Source organism: Phytophthora ramorum (genome assembly GCF_020800215.1).
Source record: "Phytophthora ramorum isolate Pr-102 chromosome Unknown Phyram_PR-102_s0003, whole genome shotgun sequence".
Taxonomy (NCBI): Eukaryota; Oomycota; class Peronosporomycetes; order Peronosporales; family Peronosporaceae; genus Phytophthora; species Phytophthora ramorum.
The window spans coordinates 4,374,520-4,399,559 of NW_027150649.1; the positions used below are offsets into that span (position 1 = coordinate 4,374,520).

Below are 25,040 nucleotides of genomic sequence, written 5' to 3' on the forward strand. Positions count from 1 at the left end.
GATGTACCCACGCCAAAAACTTGGAGAAATGTACATGGGGACGATATCTGACGGCATAGGAGAGACTCTGGAGGTCATGAGAAACCCGGCTGCTATCACGGGAGTTTTTCGCTTTTGTCGCCGTCGATCAAGGCGAGTTTTACCCTCGTGTGTTTCCTGGAAGTAGATCCGTCGAGCTGTTAGTAACGCGTGTTCATGATGTGACTGCAGATGATAATGCAGTAAAACTCGAGTTTGAACTTGGTGACGCCTTCGGTGCGAGAGAGCCGAGCAACGGCTACGCCCACTCCCAACATTATCATCAGTGTGGCAATTAGGCGTGGACCTGAACCTCGAAGAAGTTTTCTGACGCAGTAGAAGACACTCGGGCGATGCCTCGGCAGATAGATAAACCGTTGTGTCAGCATCGCTGGACGTGAGCGAAGACGATAGTCACTGCGTACAATATCCCGCACCAAAGCACATTCGCAACAATGAGCTCGGCTCTGGTTTGACAGCGCGCAGATTTGAGCGAAAAGGCATTTCCGGTCGAATAGCAGGCATTTGCAGCCCACGCACACGCGGTACTGCCAATAGCATTTCGAATGACCATACGCTGCACTCTCATAGCTTGTACCCAAGTTCCACGCTGAAGAAGGTCTTGAACGGATCGGCGCCACAGCGAAAGTGTAGATTTTGCTCGAGCGATTTCAGCGATCGAGGACCCCAGTCGACTTGACGCCACTGAACGACTTTCGGGCATCGCCTACCGATACGATATGCACAAATCACGAGAGATCCAGCCTCCGTAGCTGAAGCTTCACCAAGATGGAGAAGTGAGTCAGTGAATCATTACCTATGATTAACGCGCCTAGAATAGTCCGAAGGCCACGCTGGGACGAAGCGCATGATCCATTGTCGCTCTTCCCGCCGCACTCAAATATAAACACCGCTAAGAATGCTTCGTTTTGTTCGTTCAAGACCGTCCCGATAAGGTGTCGTGTCGCTGTAGCCGCTGTCGGTGAAGCCTGCCGGGCAATCTGTAATGAAAAAGCGGCGTGTGGACATCCTCCTGGAGCACTCGCGCGTCCAGCACTTTGAGCGCCATGCCACGAAGTCCATCCAACCCATTGACGGGTCCATACGGCAACTAAATCTCCTGGTCATCGCATTTTCAGCTCGCGAAAAAGTTTTCCAATAGCAAATGTTGTCCAGGATGTGGCGAATTGACCATCAAGAGTGGGATGGCGTCGAACCACTCAAGTGATATCCGAGTCCGTTCGTACTGGCAGAGTTCACACATGAGGAATCAACATTCACTAAAAGCAGCGACTACCGTAGGTAGACGTGAATACAACTTTGACAAACAATAAGTATTGCATTACTGCCTCCACGGCCCAGCAACAAATAAAACTACTACACATTCGGTCAAACGAAGTGTTGATCCCTCGGCACCCCTTCAGTAGTCTTCGAGTCACACTCGCGTAGCCACCGAAGACCCACGACATCACCTCTCCCAAGCTCAGAGTCCTTCAGCAGTGCTGAATGGAAGGTTCAACAGGTGGACCATGACTTCTTCGATCGTGAAACGAGTCGCAGGGTTGACCGTTAGCATCCTGACGAGCAGGTGCACCGTCGCGAGGGACACAAGACCGCCCATGTGCCACGACTCGAGAATCCGACCGACACCGAATTTCATGAGCGCGACAAACGCTTCCTCGTCCTTTGACGCGAGCGGCGTGAGCGGTGAACCCGTCAGCATCACAAACAAGATGATACCAAGCGACCACACGTCGGCGGCCAAAGGATCGTAGGGGACCCCCGCGACGACTTCAGGCGCCATGTAGTAGGCCTTTCCCACGCGCTCGTGGCAGACGCGAGCAGCGTTGGTGCTCAACCCGAAGTCGCAGATCTTGGCGGTGCCAAAAGGACGACCACCAGCGCCGCCATTACGGCTCAGCAGCACGTTTTCGAGAGATAGGTCCCGATGCGCGATGCCGTTGTCGTGCAGCAGGTACACGCCTCGAACGATCTGCGAGAAGAGCGGTAGAGCCTGGATCTCGGGCAGGCGGCTGTGTGGTAGGCGCTCCAGTGTCTGCCACAGGTCGCCGCCTTCGCAGTACTCCATGACCACAAACCACGAGTCGTCCTGCTGGAAATGCTGGTAGGTTTGCAGCACGTTATCGTGCGGTCCCAGCATGAGAAGCGTATCGAGTGTACGGCTTTCGTCCCATGGGTTGTCGAGCACGAGGCCGGGCGAGCGCTTGTCTGGCGATGCTGAGTGGATCTGTTTCACAACGACGCGGCGGTTATCGTCCTGTAGATCACGGCAAACCCAGATGTCGCCGAACAATGTGGTCTGAAGCCGCGCTTGAAGCGCAAACCGGCCGCGGAACATGATCTGTGTTTGTGTTATTCGCTTGAGTCCAACCTCGGAAATGTCGAAGTGAGTGAGACAACCGTGTCCGCAACGACGCTGAGCCCCAGCCGGAGTTCCGCGTAGATGGCGCAGAGGCAGTGCGCGACTCATGCACTGCTGAGCACCGCGCGCGGTTCGCATGACCTTGGATCGTTGAGGCTCGAACATTATGCAGTATCGAATGTTCGAGCAGTGCAGCAATGCAGCTGCTGCGCGCGAGGACACATGTAGCGCTCGCGCTGGGTCGCTTTGGGGCGCATTTCTGGGCCACATTCCGTATTGCTCGACGAGGCAGTCTCCCAATGCTGCTTTGGTCTCGCTTCGTGACGACCCGTCGTTGATGCAGCCACTCTCGCTGTGAAAATAGTGCTTGCACGCATAGAACTGTCCCCGCAAGGTTCACCTACGGTACTGCTCATCCTACCCGGTGCGGTATCACTTGCCAATTGCTGGCGCACGCAAGCTGCGTGCGTCAGAAATCGGCACGCTGCGCAAGGGTGTCGTCACAGGTACAGGCCTCACGTATGCTGACTGCCGCTTGTGAAAGACAAACCACGCGACTCGAGCTGGGTAAACGCTGAAAACAACCTTACTGGCTGTGAGCTAACTACTCAACATACCCCCCCCCCCCCCCCGCCCCCCCCCCCCCCCCCCCCCCCCCCCCCCCCCCCCCCCCCCCCCCCCCCCCCCCCCCCTCCCCCCCCCCCCCCCCCCCCCCCCCCCCCCCCCCCCCCCCCCCCCCCCCCCCCCCCCCCCCCCCCCCCCCCCCCCCCCCCCCCCCCCCCCCCCCCACCCCCCCCCCCCCCCCCCCCCCCCCCCCCCCCCCCCCCCCCCCCCCCCCACCCCCCCCCCCCCCCCCCCCCCCCCCCCCCCCCCCCCCCCCCCCCCCCCCCCCCCCCCCCCCCCCCCCCCCCCCCCACCCCCCCCCCCCCCCCCCCCCCCCCCCCCCCCCCCCCCCCCCCCCCCCCCCCCCCCCCCCCCCCCCCCCCCCCCCCCCCCCCCCCCCCCCCCCCCCCCCCCCCCCCCCCCCCCCCCCCCCCCCCCCCCCCCCCCCCCCCCCCCCCCCCCAAAAAACAAAAAAAAAAACAAACAAAAACAAAACAATCGATCGATCTCATTTTGTGACCGATTCTCAAGCTCGCGCTGCTCTTTGCGCGCTCGCTCGCTCGCATTGCTGCATTGATTGTACTGAAATGTTTTCGGTCGTTTTCCACAGAAATGACGTTAGCACAGGCGTGCATACTGCAGCATGGTCGAGTTCGACTCGCTGCGGTCCGGCTGCGAAATACGCGGCACAGATCCAGGATGCAGCGACGCCTGCAGCACGTTGCGGCCATGTTGACGGTATTCGGTGGATGTTTGTTCATATTTGAAGGCTGCGCACTCTCGCATCTTGCAGCGGAACGACGACGTTGCTGCTGAGCTTTGACCCCACAGGACCTCCACATTAGAAAACCGAGGAAACACGGTTGAATGGGGAGAGTCCGATGTGGACGAGGTAGTCGTAAATGGTCGTGGGGCTAACGCTTTCATTATTATACCAGCCGTGAATTAGGTCCCCACTATTAAAATAGGTGAATAGATAGTGAACCTCATATGCTTTGGTGTAAGAAATAGCCAACATTTTGGGGATGCTACGGGACCGTAGCGGACCCGTATCATTTGTGTACTCCACGCTGGTAGTGAGTGGAACTCCTGACCAACTAAGCCAATCTTTGCAAATCGCACACATAGTGAAAGGTGATGTGTGTGGAGCGCTACTGTCCTTTTCACGCGGCGAAGCGGGGGACATTGGAGTTGATGGCGCAGAAATTTTGGAGACGGTGCAGTGGCTTTTGCAGGAGCATCCGCTGTACGAGCGCTTCCCCGTCAAGGTTCGAGCGTTGGTCTCTTGTTAAACGAGTAAAGGCATGCCAGTGGGGTTGAAATCCTACTTTGCTTGCCCCCGCAGAATGCCAACCTGCCAGGTCCACGCCAGTGATGATGGTAGCATCAATGCGACGTGTGAGAATGCCATGATATTCTAACACGTCACATACATTGTGTGTCAAACACATTCCTTCCATACAAATCGCAAGTGTGAATCCCCCCAAGGTATCATTATCGCTTCCAGCGAAACAAGAAGAACCGCAGCTTATTTCGCTCTCGTGGCGCGCAAGATGCTGCTCAACCACTTGATGTTCTGGATGATGGTGACGGAGGCCGCCATCTGCCTCGTGCTGAGCCTCCCGTTCGGCCAGTGGCTGTCGCACGCCGTCATCTCGTTTTTGATGAAGAACCTGGGCGGCAAGGACTCGCCGGCCAACATGGTGGCTACGGTGGTGCTCGCCGTGGTCTCGCTGCTCTTCCTGTGTACGCTACAACTCTGCAGCTTTCTTTCCGTGGCGGCACCGGCTCTCTATCCGATGAGGAAGACCAACTCTCTCTAACTGTTTTTTCTTCGTAATGATTTCTTATTTCTAGCGGACGTGACGACAGTTTACAAGCACCACTCGTCGGACGAGGTGCTGAGCGATGGCATGCGCATCCGGCTGCTCACTGCCCAGCGGGACATGTACATCACGGGCTTCTGCCTCTTCCTCTTCCTGCTGCTGCGCCTCGTGTACCTCGCGTTGGCGACCAACCTCCGGCTGGAGAAGAGTCTTGGGGCGATGAAGAAGCAGGCGGAGGGCGCTGCGGCCGGCTACAAGTCGCTGCTGGCGGAGAACGAGACGTTCAAGCAGCAGGTGGAGAAGCTGCACGAGCTGCTGCAGGGTGAAGACGACGCGGACAAGAAGAAGAAGGTGGACGTTCTGGCCAGGCTGGTGCAGGAGAATGCTGATCTGGAGAACAAGGTCAAGAGCTCGGCCGAGAAGCTCCTGAAGGCCGAGAACGAGGTGGCTACTGTGAAGAAGCAGGCGGAAGGACAGAGCTCTGCGTTCATGAAGCTTATGGATGAGAAGAACGAATCGGACAAACAGCTGGAGACGTCCAAGGCTCAGGACGAGCAGCTCAACCGCCAGCGTGAGCAGATTGCCAAGCTCACGGAGGAACGTGATTCCCTCAAGACCCAGATCCAGGACTACGACTTCATGTTCGCGGAGGCCAAGAAGAAGGCCGAGTAAGCATGGAAAATCTCACAACTGGCGTGGGCAGAGCAGTCGCTGACCTGACACAATGGCAACGAAAGTCAAAGAAAATGACCATTTGTCTGTATGTATGCGTTATTTGGAGGCGTGTGAAGATGATTCTGGTGTTCACGCGTTGTTGTGCAAGTATTGCAGGCGCTCTTGGATAATCTGCAGCCTCGAGCTTGCAGTGCTGGATGCTGATGATGACACCGATGAGGCCGGTGATGCAGGTGCCAGTGGACTCGCGAAGCCACGGGGGCTCGGCGTCAAGCTAAGTGGAGCAGGCCGAATGCTTCCATTTGACCGGGCTCGTACAGTAATCGCACTTTGCACGTGAATCCGCATCGCCCACACCTTTTCAGCACCGTCGTCGCTCTCTTCGTCACCGTTCGGTTCACGATGCCTCTGTTTGTTTTGGCTTTCACGACCACCGGCGTAGCGAGTGAAAACGCGTACATACAGCGCTCGGTTTTGCTTCAGGATAGGAATCAGAAGCAGCCGGAAAGCATCCTTCACCTCGGGTGTCATGTCTTCCAGTTCAAGCGTGCAGCCCTCAGGCGGCAACTCCAGCACCCTGTTGGATGACGCTCCTCGTAATGGTGGGACGCCTGGATAGGCTTCCATTCGGGCAAGCCACCGCCGCACTCCGAGCTGCTTTGTCCGGTTCTGAGTCCAATTCTGCAGGATCAGTTCTGTTTCTCGTGACGTGATAGTAAATGTCGGTGTGGGCATTTCTTCATTGCCTCCATGGGCACTCGCACCAACGTCGCACTCGCACCATTGCGCTAGAGCATCCAGAACGCGTCTACGGAAAGTGCGCGCAACGTTTTGAGTCACTGGGCTTTCCTCTTGCGCGATCCGAGCCTTCAGTATCACCGTAAAATGCAGCAAATTCAATGCGGTCGCTAATACTGGCAGCTGACCCTTCTCGTTAATGCCTTTGCCTTGAAGACGCTCCCACAGTGTTGGAAGGATGTCGGCGTGACCCCCGCACAGTGCAAGCGAATCATGTATCACGCTTAGCAGTGTCTGAAGCTGCGGTAAGAAGCCATCCACTTCAGTGATCCCCGAGCGCAGCAGTGCCCAAGATTTAGACGAAGGCAGAGCTGCAATTTCGTTATCGCTGAGGCCATGGAAGGCTTTCAAAGCGAATGGTTTACCAACAGATTTGGTCCCGCGGGGCGGCTCCTTGTGGTCTTCTGCAGCAAGAAGCTGGGTCTCAAGCGACTCACATTGCTTTTGAGCTTGGGCGAGGTACTGCAGGTGCTCCTGGGTCTTCTGCTCCATCACTGAGTGGCACTTGAGAAATTCTTCTGCCGTCAGTTTCGATGTCTGTCGAGCCTCACATACTTCCTGTCGAAGCGCTTTGTTCTCCATAGCCACAGCGCAAGCGGTTTTCTCGTTTTGTTCAGCAAGTTGCGAAGCCTCCCCACACATTGCTTCAAGTTTTTGCACTTGTGATAGTCGTTTGGCCTCAGTATCTGCAAGCTTCTCCTGGAGTTTCTCTAATTTATTCTCCAAATCACAAAGTGACATAGCTTTGTGCTTCAGCTCGTCCTGCTTATTATGCAGTTTTTGCAATGCCCTAGAGAGCTGTTCCTCATGATTCCTTGCCTCTGTTTCCAGCTTGACGTTGGATGCCGCAAGCAGAGACTGCGCTTCTGCCAAATTATGTTCGTGGTTACGCAGAGTCACCGCATACTGTTCTCGAGTCTCCTGCATCTCTTTCAGAGCCTCCGTAAGCTTCATCTCAAGTTCAATAGTTTCGGTGGATCGGGTGGCCTTTGATGTGGCAAGCTGGTTCTTTACATCTTCCAGCTCACTTCCCTGGGCATGCAGCTTTGAAATGTATCGTTCACTGACCTCCATGAGCTTATCTTCGTGTTTCTTCGCTTCAGCAGTTCGTTCGGCCTCCGAACATGCAAGACGAACCCGCAACTCATCGCAATTGTTTTCCAGATTACGCAGCGTCGTAGCGTATTGTTCTTGAACCTCTTCATGATCTCGCAGCAAAATCTTCTTCTCACTACTCAATTTCGACTCCAGACGTTCACATTTCTGCTGCAACTCCTCCACCTTTCGCTGATATTCCTCCCGAGCCCTCTTTTGCTCCATCTCACTCTCATTCCGCGTTCTCAAGTTCGCTTCCTCCATCAACGTGTCCATCTTCTGCTCATATTCAAGCTGCAACTTCAGCTCCAGCTCTTCCAGCTCACTCTCCCGACCCACTCTCTCTTCCTCCCTCTCTTGCAACTGCTGCTTCAAAATGATGCTAGTCTGTACATGAGTCGCCAACTTGGTCTCCAGCTGATACTTCTCGTCCTTCAAGATCTCCACTTGGGTCTCCAGAAACTCGTACTTCTCCTTGGCCGCCTGCTGCCCCAGCACGGCGTCGGTTACCTGCGTCATCTCCGCTTGCAGTTTATGCTCTGCATCTTCCAGCCTCCTCTCCAGCTCCCCTCTCTGCAATGCAAAAGCTGCTTGTTGGGCCAACATGGTTTGCGTCTGCTGCTCCACGGTGGCTGTTAAGCTGTGGAGCTTGTTGAGCAGCGCCAACTTCTCCAGCCCTTCGTCGTCCAGCTCTTCTAGCTGATTATCGTCCACTTCTGGGCCTTCTTCCTTCTTTTGACAATTATTGTGCAATAATTGATCCTCCATTTCCGCTAGTCGGGCCTCGTATTTCGCCGCCATTCGCCATAATTGACAATTGGCGTCTTCGTGCTGCATCTGCTGCATCTCGCGGGTCTGCGCGGCGTCTGGCGGCGGCCCGTCGGTCTGCTGGTGGGAGAGAGAGGCCTCCAGCGCGCGCTTGTCCCGCCGCGTCTTCACCAGGTCCGCGCGCAGCAGCTTGAGCGCCGCGTACGCGTCGCGCAGGTCCTTCTCCATACTGGGCGGAACTGATACTGCGGATGTGTTTGGGAGGAACTGGAAATAGTGACATGAATAGTGACGTTGAAGCGGAAGATCTTTCTCACTGGGACGCTGGCGCTGTCGATGGCTGTCAAGGTGCACTGGTAATATATTAGCACTCTGACTCTCAAGAGTGCCAACAATATAGGGGATCTTCCACAACCAGCGGGAAGTACCCGCAAAAAAGAGTACTCCTATTGGTCAAAATTGAAAGGTGGCTCGACGCGGGTCCTCTGCGGGATGAACACAAGGCGGCGGGAGCATCTGGCAATACACGCCTCGTGGGTCCGCTGGGGCCCGTAGTTCACGTCTGGTAGTGAGAGGGCTATCTGAGGCCGCTCCACGTATCACCACAAGTGCCCGATTCTACGTAAAATACTCTGATTTTTGTCATACGAAACTTCCGGCTAAAACGATTACCGCGCTGGCGTAGATCCGACAGCTGCAGGCGCAGTGGGCTCTGTATGATGCGCGGAGATTTGCGGCCCTTAGTGTTCGGGTAGTCTCAAAGGCTCGGCGCATTCTCTACATGTGGAATGGTACGCGTCACCCCCAGCTCTCGCACGGGTCTGCAGGCTTGTTCCGCCAACATGCGGGTGGAACTGTTGTCGCTGGAGTGATGAGCACGATTGGTATCTGGAATATACCGATGCTCAAGTGTGCAGCTGGAGCTGGGATCACATCAAGCTTACTCGCACCTGAACTTCAGGTTCTGAAGTGATCACTCAGCGCCGAACGATGCGTTGCGCCGGCACCATTGTCGTGCAAGTCTGTCGACGGCGACGCTAATTGCCCTGAGCCGCGCTGGGCGACGAGCTTCGATTTGCCCGGGTGGGTTTTAGTCAGGACGACAACCAACCAGCAATACTGGTGGAGATGGTTGCGCACGATGCGTCGTGCCTCAACGATCCAAGGCGGTGCCCTCGTCGGCGTAGCTTCCACGCACTGCGGGTCTAGTTCTTCTCTGCAATCTCCGCAGAAACGCCAGTGTCATTGCGGACCCATGCAAACGAGGCCTCATTCCTGCCACTCACTTCTCTATTTTCAAGGCAGCACGCACGCCTATAATCAGTCAACCACTGCGCGGCACTCATGGCAGCCCAAATCGTGATTCGCAGCCAGTTTGTGATCCAAGCGCAGCTTCACGCCACGCTGTTCGGCGACATCTGGATTTGCCGCGACCTGCAGAACGACAACCAACTCGTCGCGGTGAAACAAGTCCGCCTCGACCTCGCCAGACAAGCGCTCGCCCACGGCCTCGTGCTCGACAACCCATGGGACGAACGCCGTACACTCGATACGCTTCTCATGCTGGGGCCGCACGATAACGTGCTGCAAACCTACCAGCATTTCCAGCAGGACGATTCGTGGTTTGTGGTCATGGAGTACTGCGAAGGCGGCGACCTGTGGCAGACACTGGAGCGCCTACCACACAGCCACCTGCCCGAGATCCAGGCTCTACCGCTCTTCTCGCAGATCGTTCGAGGCGTGCACCTGCTGCACGACAACGGCATCGCGCATCGGGACCTATCTCTTGAAAACGTGCTGCTGAGCCGTAACGGCGGCGCTGGTGGTCGTCCTTTTGGCACCGCCAAGATCTGCGACTTCGGGTTGAGCACCAACGCTGCTCGCGTCTGCCACGAGCGCGTGGGAAAGGCCTACTACATGGCGCCTGAAGTCGTCGCGGGGGTCCCCTACGATCCTTTGACCGCCGACGTGTGGTCGCTTGGTATCATCTTGTTTGTGATGCTGACGGGTTCACCGCTCACGCCGCTCGCGTCAAAGGACGAGGAAGCGTTTGTCGCGCTCATGAAATTCGGTGTCGGTCGGATTCTCGAGTCGTGGCACATGGGCGGTCTTGTGTCCCTCGCGACGGTGGACCTGATGACCGGAATGCTAACAATCGATCCTGCGACTCGTTTCACGATCGAAGATGTCATGGCCCACCCTGTCTTGAGCGTTCCATAGGCCTTCAATGTATGAAGAAAGCCTAAGGAAAACCACTCGCACCGCCAACTCGGCTTGATCATGATTGGTCGAGCCTTCAAGTGTACCGTATTCTACATTAATTCCTAAACCTTAATTACCTGACGTATCCGATATCATATGTTTAAACTTGACTATCAAGTTTACCTCCCTAACAGAATACCCTGATCAACTACATCCATCTACACCGTCCCAAATACACCAAGATGTCGTGTGATCTTCCCACTACGCCAACGTCCGCGTCCCGCCCCAACCCCAATATATCTCCTCATGAGCTCCTCGGCGTCTCCTCCCTCGCCGGCGGCGCTGCGCCAGATCCCGATCGTGTGCCCTGGACACTCGCGCCCCCTGGCGGAGCTTCACTACAGCCGCGGCAATCTGCTGGTCTCGGCGTGCCACGACAAGCTGCCCATGCTGCGCAGCGGCGCATCGGGTGACTGGATCGGCACGTTCGAGGGCCACAAGGGCGCGGTCTGGAGCGCCAAGTTGGACCCAGAGGCCGAGCTGGCGGCCACGGGCAGCGCCGACTTCAGCGTCAAGCTCTGGGACGCGCTCACGGGCGACGTGGTCACCACGCTCGAGCACAAGCACGTGGTCAAGAGCGTGGCCTTCTCGCGGGACGGCGCGCGGCTGCTCACGGCAGGCCACGAGAAACTGCTGCGCGTGTTCGACGTGCTGGCCGTCAAGGAGCAGCTGCAGAGCTACAAGACTGAGGGCCGCACGGGGATCGTGGTCATGCCGCCGCCGCCCGCGGCCGAGATGCTCACGGCGCAGCAGATCCGCAAGGTAGTCGTGCTCAGTGACAAGCTCGCGGCTACGGGGGAGGTAGACGGCACCGTCACGGTCTGGGACCTGGACACGTACACGCAGACGCGGCAGTTCAAGGTGGACGCCGATGTGATGGACATGGAGGCGTCCAGAGATGGACAAGTGCTGACAATTGCCGCTGGCAAACAGGTGAGAGGAGTTTTGGGAGGGTTTTCTTGCGGCGAAGTGCTGATTTTTGTGTGGGTTTTCAGGTGTATTTCTACGATGTGACCAAGGACTTTGCCCTGCTGCATGCGTTCCCGATGCCCATTTCGTTCGCCGAGGAAGGAGGCGCGTCCCTGCATCCGACCGAGCCCAAGTTTGTCGCGGGCGGATCCGACACGTGGGTGCGCGTCTTTGACTTTGGGACAGGGGAGCTGCTGGAGACTCACAAGGGACACCACGGACCCGTGAGATGTCTGCGGTACTCGCCGTCGGGCGACTCGTTCGCCACGGGCTCCGAAGACGGTACGATCCGCATATGGCAGAACGATTCCAAGTCGGCCGCTGCGACTTCCGTCGCGGATACGGCCAGTTCTACGAGTTGAAAAGCCACGCCGACGTCTGGTACTGCGCGCTCGTGCGACTACAGCCGGAGCCAGATCGTGAACGGAAGCGACTTAGAGAAGGATGGCAGCAGCAGTAACGAATGCGACCAGAAAAATAAAGTGTGAAAATGACTTCGACATGCTGCGTTAGTCCTCTGGTGGTTTGCCTGTATCTCGCCAAGCTGTTGTCTGCTGCTTTTTCTTGCTGTGCTTTGAGGAGTTCTATAATATAGTTTTTTAAGAAGACCTAACGCTCAAACTCGGTAATGATGCCGAAGATCTTGTCACAGTCCTGTTGATTTTCGTATCAATTTGCAGCAACGATGTCCAGCATCACAAAGTTCTCAGCTTGGACTCCGTCAAAGTGACCTCAACGAGTATGATCTTGCATTCTCCACGCTCGATCACGGAATCTGCAACTCCCGCCACTCGCACAGACTCTGGCACTTCACATGGCGAAGTACTGCGAGGACGGACTTCTCCGCTCCTTTGGTGCGCCGATGTCGAAAATGATTGAACATCAATTCTTGAAAATGCCTGTCGGGTCTTTCGCCGTTGTAAAATCCCTTGGCATTTCCCCACGACAGCGAGCTGCACGGAACAGCTCCACATGCTCCATTGGCATCAACGTCGTCACCGGCGTAGCTCTGAAGTTATTATCCCGTGGGTATTTAAGCGACCTCTTGAACGCCCATACGTGACGTCCTTAGCCTTTGGGAGTGCTTTAGAGATGAGAACAACAGGCAATCAACTACCACAAAACACGACCAGAAGAGTGAAAACTGCGAACAAGGCGACAGGTAGACGTGCATGATATGAATGGGCACGTGGCGGAATCACATTTCGGCAATAATGTCCAGCAGCATCCTAGCTCCTCCAGCTCCTCATTCTTCCTCCAACGACGTCGCGTCTACCGCTGCTGGTACCACTGGATTATGTCGTGCAGCTCGATGAAGCCCGTGTTGTCCGGGTCCAGCTCCATCACGAGGTCTTCCAATAGCTCAGCAGGGCTGCCATCCTCGTATCCGTCCATCCCGAGGTCTTCTCCTAGGAACTTGCCGAGGTCCTTCGCCTCCATGCGGCCTTGGCCGTCCACATCGTAGCTCTCGAACAGTTGCCGCATACGACGGATCTGGTTCTCCGCAGCCTTGCGTTGCGACGCCTGGGCCGCCTTGTCCTGGAACCACTGCTGCGAGAACGCCAGCAAGTCGGTGGGGCTCTCTCGGATCACGGCCTTCGTCCAGTCCTTCAGTACGTGCGGGAGGTCCGGCGGCACCGCAATCTGCTCAGCCGAGAAGATGCGATTCACATCCATGTCGTCGCTGTCTTGAGTCTGCCTCCTAAAACCTGGAATGGCATGAAACGACCGTCCATTGATGCCTCTTCACGCCTACCCGAGCCCGTTCATAGCGTCCGCGTCTCCCAGCAGAATTTTGTACGAGTGCGTAGCTGCCACGAACGCATCCACGCGTTTACCAGCTCCGACGTTCCTGCCGGTTTGGGCGACGGTGGACTCCAGCGAGGCCGAAGTGTCGGACGCTTTGTCGGGGTGAAGCTTGAGCGCAAGCTTACGGTATTGGCGCTTGATCTGCTGAGTAGAGGCGTCTCGCGGTAGTCCCAGCACGCCGTGGAAGTCACGGCGCTCCCACATCATGCGGATCCGCTCTGGTTGCCACAACTGTTCGCCGTCCAGACAACCTGACCCAGCCGCCAGCGCCGGGCTTTTCGCGAATACCGAGCGAACCAGCTTCATGCGAACGCGAGCGGCTCGGAATAAATCTTCCTGCTCATTCTTGTCGGACGGCGCCGGACGCCACGTGCGACACTGCGCATGCTGATCCATCGGGCCAAAGCCGAAGGCGCCTTCGATACCGTAGTCGAACGTCGGCAGTGGACCGCGAGCGCCATGCGCTGTGCGCGTCTGGAACGGAGGTGGTCCACCATGTGCTTGGTCTGCGGTGGGCATTCCTTCTTCATCTTCAGACGTCGATAGGTTGGGGCCACGGCGCTGAGCTGCCACGGGGTTGATCTTAAAGCGTCGTTCTCTCCGTTGTGGCGCCGACGGAGCTGCGCCTCTCAAAGCCGCGTTCAATGATGCTATAAACCCTGACGAATCTGTGGAGTTGGGATCTGCTGTGACCGTGCCACCAGCGCGAGGCAGCGTTGTTGAATTTGTCAATAGACACGGGCAGTGGTCTTCGCAGCAATGACACTGCTGGCAGAAGAACTGCATCCCACACTGGTGTCCGTGATTCCCTGCTGACGCGTTGCTCGCCCACTTGCAGGCCTCCTTGGACTCGATCAGATCCAGCATGTGTGCCATCGATTTTTGCACAGCCGAAAGACGTGAGGAGCAGCACATCCGGCAGCCACAACTTACACACACGCAATGAAGGCAGCAGCCAGAGCAACCCGTACAACGGCGACGCACGTCCCGACACCCAGAGCACCCCATGCGCAGTGGTGAGGTCCCATCGGAGCGCTGGCTGCGGCTACTGCCCATACTTCGCACTGACATCGCTCTCGACGAAGAGGTTCTTGAACCAGACGACCGCGTAATGGGCAACAACAGGGCGGCATTCGTGGCTGCAAGCGCCTTGGCAACGCGAATCGACTCGCTTCGCCGATTCCTGTGGCCTGGGATGCTCTTTGACGAATGCGAAGACGTTTTCTTGGAGGGATGCGAGTGCCGACGATCCGATGAAGACCTGGTAGCTCTGTCCCCTTTAGCAGGTGTAGAGTCGCGCTTCTCAGCTCGAGTCGATTTCGCAGCAGGGCGTGGGTTCCTCGGGGCGGGTTTCTGCGCTGTAGTCGTGACTGAGTCCTCCGTTCCCTCCATCCCCAAGAATTTCCCCAGTGCTTGCATACAAGAAGCAGCAAGCCCTTTGCATTCTTCGACGAGTGCCTTTTGGTCGGCATTCAAAGACGTTGAGCGTAGCGTTACACCAGACCCATTCTTGCTGCCTCCACTGATGTCCCGCAGCAGTTGGTCCTTCGCCAACGTGATTTCATGTCGAAGCTTCTTCATCTCAACTACGTCCGGGGCGTCCTTCTCAGGATCGAACACACCGGTCCAGTCAATTGCCATGGCAGTCGCATGGCCGACATTCTCCGAGGTGGGTTCACCTTGCGGCTGCGTTTCTGTCGTGTCGACTGCAGCCTTATCTTCTCCCTCCAGGTCCGAGTCACCCTCCTGCACCCGCGGAGACGCAAATTCTTGATACTTTGTGTAGTACCGCGCCCACTGGTGCTTTACGAGCTTCTTCTGGATCGCTACTTGCTTAGCCAGCTCACGTTTCAAAGTATTGGAATGCTTCACATGTGCGCGCCACGGCCCAGCGTGGCCCAGCTCGTCCATCAAATCTCGCGTAATTGCTAATGATCCTTCTAGCTGAGTGCGCGCTTTTTCGACCTTCAGCGGCGTCATGATGCATTTCCTCGCTTCCTCTCTAGTGAATGGCCTGTTTTGCACCTCGTCACGCATGCTCGCAGGGGTCAGGCGAAGCAGCGCAGTCACCTCCTCCTCGCGTGGCATCGGTCCACGGTTCGAGTCTCGCGATCCGGTGCTGTGTTTCGACGTTCCGGATGCGCGGGCACGAGTGTTGTATCCACTGTCAAGTGCTTCCTCTTCACCCTGATCAAGTGGGAATTCCTCCAATCGCTCGGAGTCCGCGAAGTCGTCCTTGCTTGAGTACAAAAGCGCCTCGCTGTGCCAAATGTACAAAGCGTCTTGAAGGCACGTAAATTTGTCGTATGACCTATCGTCCATTTCATCCACGTCATCGGGATCAAACCACGCACATGAGTTCTCGGCGAAGAGTATCCACCACTTGTGCAACTGAAGCTTCGTGTTTTCCACAATCACATTGGTCGTCACAGACTTCAAGCGATTAACGTGCTGGACAATGCGTTGTCGACGTACACTAACGTGATTAACGTTATCCTTGTGGTTGGCAGGACGCTTTTCTTTCAGGGTGACCGCCAGTTCTTTCATACCAGCATCCAAGTCGCGCATACGCGCTGTCAGCCTCACTAGCAAAGTCCGTAAAAAGTAGCTACTGCTGGGGTGCATGTGCTGCACCGCCGTTTGTGCAGCAGCAGCCACACCACTGATTGGGGTTTCACATGGATCGACCTCGCGCAGATATTCAGGTACATCCTCCTTGCCTTTCCATTGCAGCACGTGATTGACGACCTCGGGGCACTGTTCAATAGTTTCGCGTACGAGTGAGATGGGCAGAGAGTCAAATAGGCTGGACTCGATGGCAGAGGACCGGATAGGACGCAAAATATATGTGAACAGATCGGACTGCAGTGTACCCTCATCCAAAAGGTCATCATGTGGGGTGCTGGTGTGGGCTGCATCTCGTTTACTTCCAACAAGATGCCTAGCTAGATAGTGCTTCCCCAGCATGTGCGCCACCAAGGCTATCGAGTGTAACATCACAATTTTGTCTTGCACCTCGCTCCACTCTTTGTGCCTTGACGACTCAAAAACGCCCAATTCGGCAGCGAGCGTCGCCACCGTACCCACAGTGGAAGAGGGAAGAGGAGGCGCTAAGTTTCCGAGTGCACGCAAGCGTTCGGCACATAGCACAAGTCCTTTTCCAAAGTCAGCGCGCTCCAACAGGTAGCGATACAAAATCTGGAGATCGTGAGCTGTGAGAAGCCACCTCTCGGTATCGAGAGTGCACGAGGAGCTATTGGCCGCCAGGGTCTCTAGATAGAAATATTGACGCTCCCCTGCCAGAAAGCGAAGTAGCTTACAATCCGTTTCCGATGAATAATCCTGGATCAAATTGAGATCGCGTGTCAGACCAGGGATCTCCCACGTCGAGCGGAACGATTCACGACGAGGATTACTCTTTTCCTCAGATCCACCATCGTTATCCATATCCATGGGGACGTCAGCTACATTTCCATCATCATTTGTCATATCCATACTAACATCCACTTCTTCGCTTTGAAAGTCAAAAGTGTCAGCTGTATTGTCGCCAGGCTCTGCATCATGTTGCACACTTGCGTTTTCCACAGGTGGAGGCTCTACTGAGCCCGAAGTGATCCACTTCCCAAAAGCTCGGGATCTTTTCATCAAACGGATCAAATCATCATCCTCTGCCGAACGACTTTCCGTCAGCTGAAGCCCGGGCAACCTCGACTTATTGGCATGTGCGAACGCAGCCTTATAAGCATGAGCGCGCAAATTAGGAGCAAGTACGCGGCTAGCCGGCGGTGGGCATGCATCACACGCGGTACTAAGGTGCTCAATCTCCAGGAGGCGCTGTTTTTTCGAGCTTGGTGACGATATCGATAATGCTGAGGTCATCGCGCTACACTGCTGCTTCACAACAAGTTCAGCAACCTTTTTGCGGTGCGCCATCTCCTCGTACGTGCGACGCAAGCGAAAATACTTGTCACGCTCCAGTAGCTGCTGAGCACGAGCGCGTGTGGCCGCGGCTTTCAAGCGCCGAGAGATCATTGCGGTACGCGCCAGTCGTATCCGAAATGCCTCTCTCTCATCGCGTAGATGTCGTTCCTCTTCTGCTCTTACTGCTGCCTCAGCTGCAACAGCTTCTCTGTCCTGTATGTGTCCTCCCTCATCGGTTTTAGCAGCAAGGCGGGACGATTGATGGGATTGGCTGTCGTCTACGTCACTACTTCTCCCACGTTTTGACGCAGCACTTGTGGTATTACTTCCCTCACGACGGCCTACAAAATGCATCACCAGAACATGCAGTGCACACTAGAAGTTAGAGAGGATTGGTCAAGAAATGTTCGTTCCGCCAACTTACGTTTGGGATGCCGCTGCTGTTGTTGTGTTGTCGCCTCCTCTCGTGTGGCACTCCGACTCCGGCTTCTCGCGTTTGTCGTCGGCTGTTCGCTAACTTGTTGTGTTGGTGTCTCCGTAATTTCCACCTGCTGTGTCCGCGTCGGCGTCTGCCGCTCGTCCACCGAATGCCGCTCTGACTCCTCCTCGTGCTGCACCTCCTCACTATTCGCCGCCGCAGTGCCAGCATCGACCTCCACCGACACTTCCTGTACGCCATTCTCTCTCTGTTCCCTCTCCATTTCCAGTTGCACCTGTTCGCAGCTTTTCCCGCTGCGCTCATACTTGCGGAGTTGCTGCTCTGTGCTTTCCACCACCGCCTGCAGCAGCTGCACGCCGTCGTCCACCCTCTTGGCCGTCGTGGCCGAGATCATGAAGGCCATAGAGAACGCACCCGCCTTCTCTTGAACGTTGCCAGCCCCTCCTTCCTGCGACGGTGTCTTGCGGTAGCTGATGCTGCATCGCGCGCGCGACATGATGTTGTTGAGCTTGCCGCCGTTCACGCCGATCACGTGCGGCGCGAGGCGCTGCGGGTCCATTGACGTGCGCACTTGCACCATGCGGCCGACGGGCTTCTTGCCGTTGATGACCATACTCACGGACGGCGTGACGCTGGCTGCCGCGCTCTTGGCGGCCGCGGACTCGCGCGGATTGGGGCTGGGACTGCGGCGCGCGACCGTCGTGGGAACCGCGGGCGCAGTGGCTGCTGTAGACGACACCGCGCGCTCATTTCTGGCTGCGGTGCCACGTTTCTTGCCGTTGGACGCGCCCGCGCCGGCCACACGCTTGCGCGACGCCTTTTTGCGGCTGTTGGAGGTGCCAGAGGACGCGGATCCCGCGCCCGAGACTGCAGCAGATCGGCGCGTGGAAGAACTAGCTGCCGCGGTGGCTGCGGCGGCCGGCGCGCTCGCACGGGCTTCGCGTACGCCCAGCGACGCGCCGACAGAGATGACGCCCATGACGCTTGGAAGTGTCGGTCTGGTGAGAAATGTATGGAGATGACAATTCGTATCTATAAGGGAATCTACAGTATATATCGTGTCGGTCGTTGCGGTGGTACCTCCGCGTACGTGGCGTCCTCGATCATTTGTGCTTCAGCTGTGGACTACGCAAGTGTATCTGATATCTAGTCGCCGATCTTTCCATACCATGAAGGTCGCGACGTGCTCAGCGCCCACGAACATTGCGGTGATCAAGTACTGGGGCAAGGATGACGTGGCGCTCAACACGCCCGTGAACTCGTCTGTGAGCGTCACGCTGCACCAGGACCAGCTGCGCACCAAGACGTCGGTGGCTGGGGGCGTGACTCTGCAGCGGACGCGGCTGTGGCTCAATGGTCAAGAGCAGCCCATCAACAAGCGCGTGGCTACTGTGCTGCGCGAGATGCAGCAATGGGGGCGTCGCGTCCACGGAGAGAGGGCGCCGCAGACGCAGCATTTGCACATCGTGTCCACCAACTCGTTCCCGACGGCTGCGGGGCTCGCGTCCTCCGCTGCGGGCTACGCGTGTCTCGTGGCGGCGTTGGCCGAGTTCTATGGACTCTCAAAGACCGACGAGGAGTTCCCTGGCCAGTTGTCGGCTATTGCGCGTCAAGGCTCTGGATCCGCCTGTAGGAGCTTGGACGGAGGCTTCGTGGCCTGGCAGAAGGGAGAACGACCTGATGGACAAGACTCCATCGCTGTTCAGGTTGCGAACAATCTGCACTGGCCGGGTCTGTGCGCCGTGGTGTGTGTGGTGAACGACGCCCAGAAAGACACGAGTAGTACGACCGGCATGCAGACCACCAAGGCCACAAGTCCGCTATTGACCTACCGCGCCGAACACTTAGTGCCGGAACGGATGAAGACCATGGAGAGGGCGATCCTCGCTCGGGACTTCAAGGCGTTCGGCACGCTCACCATGCAAGACAGCAACCAGTTTCATGCCACGTGTCTCGACACGACGCCTCCGATCTTCTACCTGAACGACATTTCTCGTCAGATCATCCGTCTCGTGCACCGCTACAACGAGCAGGCTGGTTGTGTGCAAGCTGCATACACCTTCGATGCCGGTCCGAACGCGGTGCTGTTCGTCGAGGAGCAGCACGTGCAGGAACTTGCATCGCTTGTGTACCACTGCTTCCCCACGTCGTCGGAGATGGTCATCGAGTCGTCGATACTCCTCGATCGTACTCCGTCTAATGCACTTCTTACCAGGATGGAGGCGAAGCCCGACATCGGCAAAGCTTTCCAGCTGCCGCACATCCCCGACAGCGTGAAGATGATGTACGTATCTCGCGTTGGCGGCGGCACTCGTGTGCTATCAGCAGACGAAGCGCTGGTCGATGCAGCTACAGGAAAGCCCCTGCCGTACCAAAAGGACTTCTCGACCTCTGCTGAAGCACGCGCCTGCCCGCTCTTCAAACCCAGCTTCTGGCTGCCGGAGGGGCCTGCTCTGCGTTATTTTGCCACTGCCGTCACAGCCGCCGCAGTGACCAGCGCCTTGATGCTTCGCAAGTAAATTTCAGTCCTCACTTCATTTCAAAATACAGCGCGCCAACATGGGACCAGGTATAGAAGGATTTCCAGCAATAAATCTCTGTTACGTCGACTTGTCCTTTAGTCCCAGCTGCTTCTGCACCAGGGCCACGAGCTCGTCGTCCGTCAGATTGGCAGCTGCCGCCCACGGGGGCGAGCGCAGCTTCACCTGCTGCATGCTCTGCATGATGGTCCGTCGTTTGTCCTCCTCCAGCCCCCCAACGTCCTTCTGTTGGGTGGACGCTTCTTGCTTCTTTGTCTCGCTTTGTGGACGTTCTTCAGCATCCTTTTCACGGTTTACAGCGTCCTCGTTGTCCGCAGTCATCTCGTCATCACTGTTGCAAGGGGACGAAGGCAGCAGTGCGTAGCTCTCGAACCCTCCGACCGCTGCGCCCTCCTCGTCGTCGCTTTCGCTGCCGGCAGATTCCGCGTCGCTTGTGGGTTGAGAGGAGCACGCAGAGGCTGCGATTGTTCTTGTCTGAGCCAGGACGACCGCGTACTCGGCCTCCAGGGCCGCCAGGGGGTCGGCTTGCTCCATTTTTGCTTGACGTATATCCTCAAGTAAAATACATTCTTTTGTTTACGTAAGTTATATATGGGGTATTCCGTCAAAACGTCGTGCTAACATGGCTGATGGGAAATCGCAGGACGTTGCAGTGGAAGTGAAGGCAATCCGCGACGCATGCATCTCTAACGAGACTCGAAAAAAGTACACTGGCAGCATCAAGAACATCAAGAAGTGGATAAGAGGCGCGTATGCGCTGACACTGGCTGACGACGACACAACAACGTTTTTTGGCAAGATGACGAGCTTAATATGAACGAGTTCACACTGTAGTTGGACAGCGAGTCACCGGCTCAGGAACGGCCTGGACGAGCAGCGGCTGGCGGAGACGGTTACGATTGACTTGACGAGTGACTAGTGGGCGAAGGAACGGTGGCGGAAAATGGCGACGAGGGCGAGTCGGTGGCAGCGGCAAGACAGTAAGCTCCGGGCACCGATTGCCCGAGGTATCGGGTAGCTTGAAGTTGCTGAATGGCGACGATAGAAGATCGCGAGGAGGGCGACATGGGACGAATATCGACGGAGTAGTATGGACGGCGGCGAGACGACGGCGAGATGAGTGGCGTGCGGCCAGGAGGCCAGGGGACAGCACCCGAATTGAGCAACAATAGAAGGAGGGGGCAGCTCTATAGTTAGATCTAGTCTAGAGACTTCGAGGATATGAGGGGCACCGAGGGCGCGGTCTGCGGCTCGACCCGCAGTCAAGATTTGGCAGCGAAGTGCTAAGTTGAGACTAACACGAGTAGTAAGCGACAGACGAGGTAGTTGGTCTGAAGACGAAGCCAGACCGACGCAAAATACGTAAGGTAAGCTGAGCAGCCAGGGAGAGTACGGGGACGGCTGAGTCAGTAGGCTGAAGAGGACCGCGGAGAAAGACCGTGGGGGCTGCGGTGCCTATTGATGGCGCCTTGGCCGAGGGGCGCATGCGCGAAGGCACCGTGCAGTCTAGTGGCTCGCGCGGGGCGTCGTCCATGTGTCCGTTGCACATTTCATACGGGATTGGCGGAGAGCAAACCGTGGTTTTCCCGAACCGCGGTCGCCAAACCGCTCTCTCCTCGACGTTCCTACCCCAAGATACCTCAAGGGTTGAGGGCCAGATTAGGCTGGTGACAACGCTCAGCCTCGCTCCTGGACAGTTACCCAGTGTTTTCTAGCGTCTGTAGGCTGAACCTCGTGAATTGACAGTGAAAGTTTGTCGAACCTAACCGGGGAGATAAATACATGGTGGTCATGACAAGCGCATTCCGGGCAGAACCAACGAGGGGTTTCTGCGGGCTTGGCGTTGTGACAACCCAACGAAGGGGGTTTGGGCGGCAAGGCCGTACCGCAGCAAAATTAAAAGGGACGAACAATGACTGACGAGGCGGTCTTTTGTGTACGGTTACAGAATGACGGAAGCTATGAGAACCCGTAGCTCGACGCGTACGGCGTCGAGCGAAAGAACGGCTCCAGTAGCGGCTGAAGCAGCGAAGAGACAAGCAACGTTGACGCTGGAGACGGACGATGATGGCACGATGATGCTAGACTCGGCAGAGATCGGCAGCTCATCAGGCCAGACGCCATTAGCAGCTATGACGGTGACGTCATTAGCGGATGACGGGCACGACGGCTACGGCGGTGGGGCCGCAGGCGGAAATGGAGATGCACCACGAGGTCAGGACACGACTGGTGGAGGTGGTAGTGGGCCACGCGATGGCTGGACGCCGGACAGCGGCAGAGGCGCTGACGCGGCAGGACGAGGCACGGAGGCACCGGGCGCTGGAAATGCCGGGGGACTTGGCAGTGCAGGTAGAGGTCGGTTCCCTCCCGTCCAGGCGCCGAATGTTGAAGAACGACGCTAGCGAGAGCCAGCACGGCAGATCGTCGTGTGGGAGAAAGCGAAGTCGCTGAAGCTCACGAAGTTTAAGGGGCTGGATGACAACATGCCCGTGTCGATGTGGATTAAGACGGTCCGGGCAGAAGTTCGCCGGCAGGCCGTGACGCGAGGCATCGCTTGGGAAGACAAGCAGCTGTACCATGAAGTGGCGGCACACTTCGAGGGCGAGGCGCAACGCTGGTTCGCGACGGTGATGGAGACTGTCCCCGAATCCGAAGAGAACATCGGAACGCTAGCGACGATGCTACGCGCGAAGTACATGACGCGGCGCACAGGGCCGGAGCTGGTGGATATGTTGAACAGCAGACGCCAGATGCGAGGCGAGCGGCTCGTCGAATACGCTCAGAGCTTGCGGGAAATAGCGGAGCAAGGTGACGTCGGGGAAGACTGGTTGGTGAGCGCCTTCCTGAAGGGCATGAGCAGCGTTGGCGGTGCGACGCACGTACGCGCTAACAGGCCGAGAACGCTGGACGACGCCGTCAACCTGGCCACGCCGATCATCGGGAAATACGGTGAAGGTTACGGGTTTGGACTTAACGATGTCATGGCAGCCTGGGACAAGCGCGAAGCCACGAGCGAGCGCGGGCCTCTGGCGGCGACCACGGCGACGATGGTTGACCAGGAGCAGTCTGGACTCGGCAGCAACTTGGGAACTGTGGTCTCGGGCCATGGACCAGTATGGGGCACATCAGAGAAGCCCCCTAGATACGATACTGAGGGGCGCCCGGTCAGAAACGGAAAGACCGGTATGAGTGAGTGGTGGAAGGCGATACCGCCAGGGTACCGGTTAGTACCGACGAGCGACGGTGCAGGAAGTTCGAAAATTCAAACGGCCGGAACTGGCCATAACCCAACAGGCGGTTGGCGGAGCAAGCGCTAAAGCGGGAATGACCAGTACGCGCGGCGCGGCGGCAAGGCTCTCAAGGTGGAAGCACACGACGGGGGTCACGGATACGGCGGCGACACGAATGCGCATGACCCGGCGTACGCGACGCGAGAAGGGCGGCTGCGTCGGCACCAAGAGTACATGGCGAGACGAGTGTCGAAGTCGTCTTATCGGTCCCGGCCAGGCGAGGTCTGCTTCTGGTGCGGCAAGGATGGCCCCTATTCGCGTGACTATGAAGCACGCAAGACGGATCTGGCGGTCACTAACGGCCAGAACGCAACGGCGTCGGAGAAAGGAGCGGGAAACGGGCAGCGAGCGTAGGGGCTCCGGCCCTACTGCTCGCGAGTCCTGATCCGGGCCGGTGCAAGGTGCGCGAGGACGAGCATCGTCACTCGCAGAAAAGGGGTACGCACGACGAGAGGAGTAGACGCCGACGTGCAGAACGACCCAAGAGGAAAGGGCGACGGAAGGCACGCTTTCAGCAGCGTGCAGAGTGGCAAACTGGGGATGGCGGCGCACACGAGGAACGTGCGAGGGGCCAACAAGAAGATGATGTACGCGGGACTGGGGATGGCGCGTTGCGACGAGCGACAGTATCGGCCAGCGGTACGCGTGAAGATGGAGGACCAGTGGCGCCCAAGCGGGTGCGGTTCGAAGAAGCGGCAGCGTCGAGCAGGGATACGCCGACAAAGCGAGACTCATGGGTCACAAAGGACCTCGCGACGGTAAATGAGGTGTGTCCTAGCAAAGCCGGCCACGCGACGGTAAAGGGGTCTGTCGAGGGTGCCGTGGAGAAGAAGTTATCGAAGGCACTGGCAGAATACGAGGGCTCGTCGACCGACGAAGCGACACCGGAGGAATTGAGCGCGGCTGTGGTAGAAGAGCTGTCGAGGCGTGACATGACGATGGCCAAGACACTACTAGTAAAATCCAGAAGGGTCAAGGCTGAAGCTACACTGGTGAAGGAGCGTGAACGATGGCGACGCAAGCGCCAGAAGCGCCTCGACGATGCGCAGGAGCGACGAGAACGACGCAAGGAGCGTGAAGAACTCGCTACTGCCATGGCGAGCGACGGAACGATGAGCACAGTGATGTCAATGAGTGGGAAAGGCGGCCACGCGGAGACATCGAACACGGTCGGCGAGCATGCGGGGATGCCAGAGCCGAGCATGGAGTTCCGAGACGCTCTCATGTGGGGCGCGCGGGCAGGACGTGCTCCGAACGAGACTGACGCGCAGCAGGGGGTACTGAAGGACGGTTATCTGAAGCTGGTGCGAGCTGAGGCTGGTCGGCAGGAAGACTGTGAGGCTGCGGCTGGCGGAGGCGACGTCGCTACTGAGAAGGGGGTCGCTCACCAGCTAGTGATGGCTGCTGCAGGCCTTGATGCGACTGGAAAGAGTGATTGGACGGACGCAGGCGGATCGACGTTGCAGAAGCCGAGGACGCGCCGGCGCTATGAGAAGAGAATGCGCAAGGCGAAGGCGAAGGAGCGTCGGGAAGTCCGAGCGACGCTGGGCAGGTCCATGAATATGGAAGAGGCGTATTACGCGCTCGAGGAGCTCCACCGGCAGAAGGAGACTCCGAGAGTATTGACGCCCCAGGAAGCGAAAG

General features: G+C 57.4%; 9 protein-coding genes across 10 annotated transcripts; 5 read left to right on the forward strand and 4 right to left on the reverse strand.

The window, feature by feature from the left end:
* Positions 1-4,557: 4,557 nt before the first annotated feature.
* On the forward strand, positions 4,558-5,502 carry KRP23_4394 (B-cell receptor-associated protein 29; the record flags this gene model as incomplete). The annotated part of the gene is made up of 2 exons (XM_067889347.1): positions 4,558-4,750; positions 4,862-5,502. The coding sequence occupies 2 exons, from the start codon at positions 4,558-4,560 to the stop codon at positions 5,500-5,502; spliced, it is 834 nt and encodes a 277-aa protein (XP_067748514.1).
* A 132-nt stretch (positions 5,503-5,634) lies between these two features.
* On the reverse strand, positions 5,635-8,394 carry KRP23_4395 (uncharacterized protein; the record flags this gene model as incomplete). The annotated part of the gene is made up of 1 exon (XM_067889348.1): positions 5,635-8,394. The coding sequence occupies one exon, from the start codon at positions 8,392-8,394 to the stop codon at positions 5,635-5,637; it is 2,760 nt and encodes a 919-aa protein (XP_067748515.1).
* Positions 8,395-10,674: 2,280 nt separating this feature from the next.
* KRP23_4396 (Serine-threonine kinase receptor-associated protein) lies at positions 10,675-11,759 on the forward strand (the record flags this gene model as incomplete). The annotated part of the gene is made up of 2 exons (XM_067889349.1): positions 10,675-11,361; positions 11,424-11,759. The coding sequence occupies 2 exons, from the start codon at positions 10,675-10,677 to the stop codon at positions 11,757-11,759; spliced, it is 1,023 nt and encodes a 340-aa protein (XP_067748516.1).
* Positions 11,760-12,669: 910 nt separating this feature from the next.
* On the reverse strand, positions 12,670-13,074 carry KRP23_4397 (uncharacterized protein; the record flags this gene model as incomplete). The annotated part of the gene is made up of 1 exon (XM_067889350.1): positions 12,670-13,074. The coding sequence occupies one exon, from the start codon at positions 13,072-13,074 to the stop codon at positions 12,670-12,672; it is 405 nt and encodes a 134-aa protein (XP_067748517.1).
* Positions 13,075-13,149: 75 nt separating this feature from the next.
* KRP23_4398 (Chaperone protein DnaJ) lies at positions 13,150-18,545 on the reverse strand (the record flags this gene model as incomplete). Of its 2 annotated transcripts, XM_067889352.1 has the most annotated exons (2): positions 13,150-17,468; positions 17,552-18,545. In XM_067889352.1, the coding sequence occupies 2 exons, from the start codon at positions 18,543-18,545 to the stop codon at positions 13,150-13,152; spliced, it is 5,313 nt and encodes a 1,770-aa protein (XP_067748519.1). The 2 variants fall into 2 exon arrangements, with proteins under 2 accessions (XP_067748519.1, XP_067748518.1); XM_067889351.1 differs by lacking the exon at positions 17,552-18,545 and having other exon boundaries at positions 13,150-16,173.
* Positions 18,546-18,735: 190 nt separating this feature from the next.
* On the forward strand, positions 18,736-20,085 carry KRP23_4399 (Diphosphomevalonate decarboxylase; the record flags this gene model as incomplete). Its single annotated transcript, XM_067889353.1, has 1 exon — positions 18,736-20,085. One exon carries the CDS (start codon positions 18,736-18,738, stop codon positions 20,083-20,085), a length of 1,350 nt encoding a protein of 449 aa, XP_067748520.1.
* An 81-nt stretch (positions 20,086-20,166) lies between these two features.
* On the reverse strand, positions 20,167-20,640 carry KRP23_4400 (uncharacterized protein; the record flags this gene model as incomplete). Its single annotated transcript, XM_067889354.1, has 1 exon — positions 20,167-20,640. The coding sequence occupies one exon, from the start codon at positions 20,638-20,640 to the stop codon at positions 20,167-20,169; it is 474 nt and encodes a 157-aa protein (XP_067748521.1).
* A 1,427-nt stretch (positions 20,641-22,067) lies between these two features.
* On the forward strand, positions 22,068-22,508 carry KRP23_4401 (uncharacterized protein; the record flags this gene model as incomplete). The annotated part of the gene is made up of 1 exon (XM_067889355.1): positions 22,068-22,508. One exon carries the CDS (start codon positions 22,068-22,070, stop codon positions 22,506-22,508), a length of 441 nt encoding a protein of 146 aa, XP_067748522.1.
* A 1,428-nt stretch (positions 22,509-23,936) lies between these two features.
* KRP23_4402 (uncharacterized protein) lies at positions 23,937-24,680 on the forward strand (the record flags this gene model as incomplete). The annotated part of the gene is made up of 3 exons (XM_067889357.1): positions 23,937-24,073; positions 24,175-24,565; positions 24,639-24,680. The coding sequence occupies 3 exons, from the start codon at positions 23,937-23,939 to the stop codon at positions 24,678-24,680; spliced, it is 570 nt and encodes a 189-aa protein (XP_067748523.1).
* Positions 24,681-25,040: the final 360 nt, after the last annotated feature.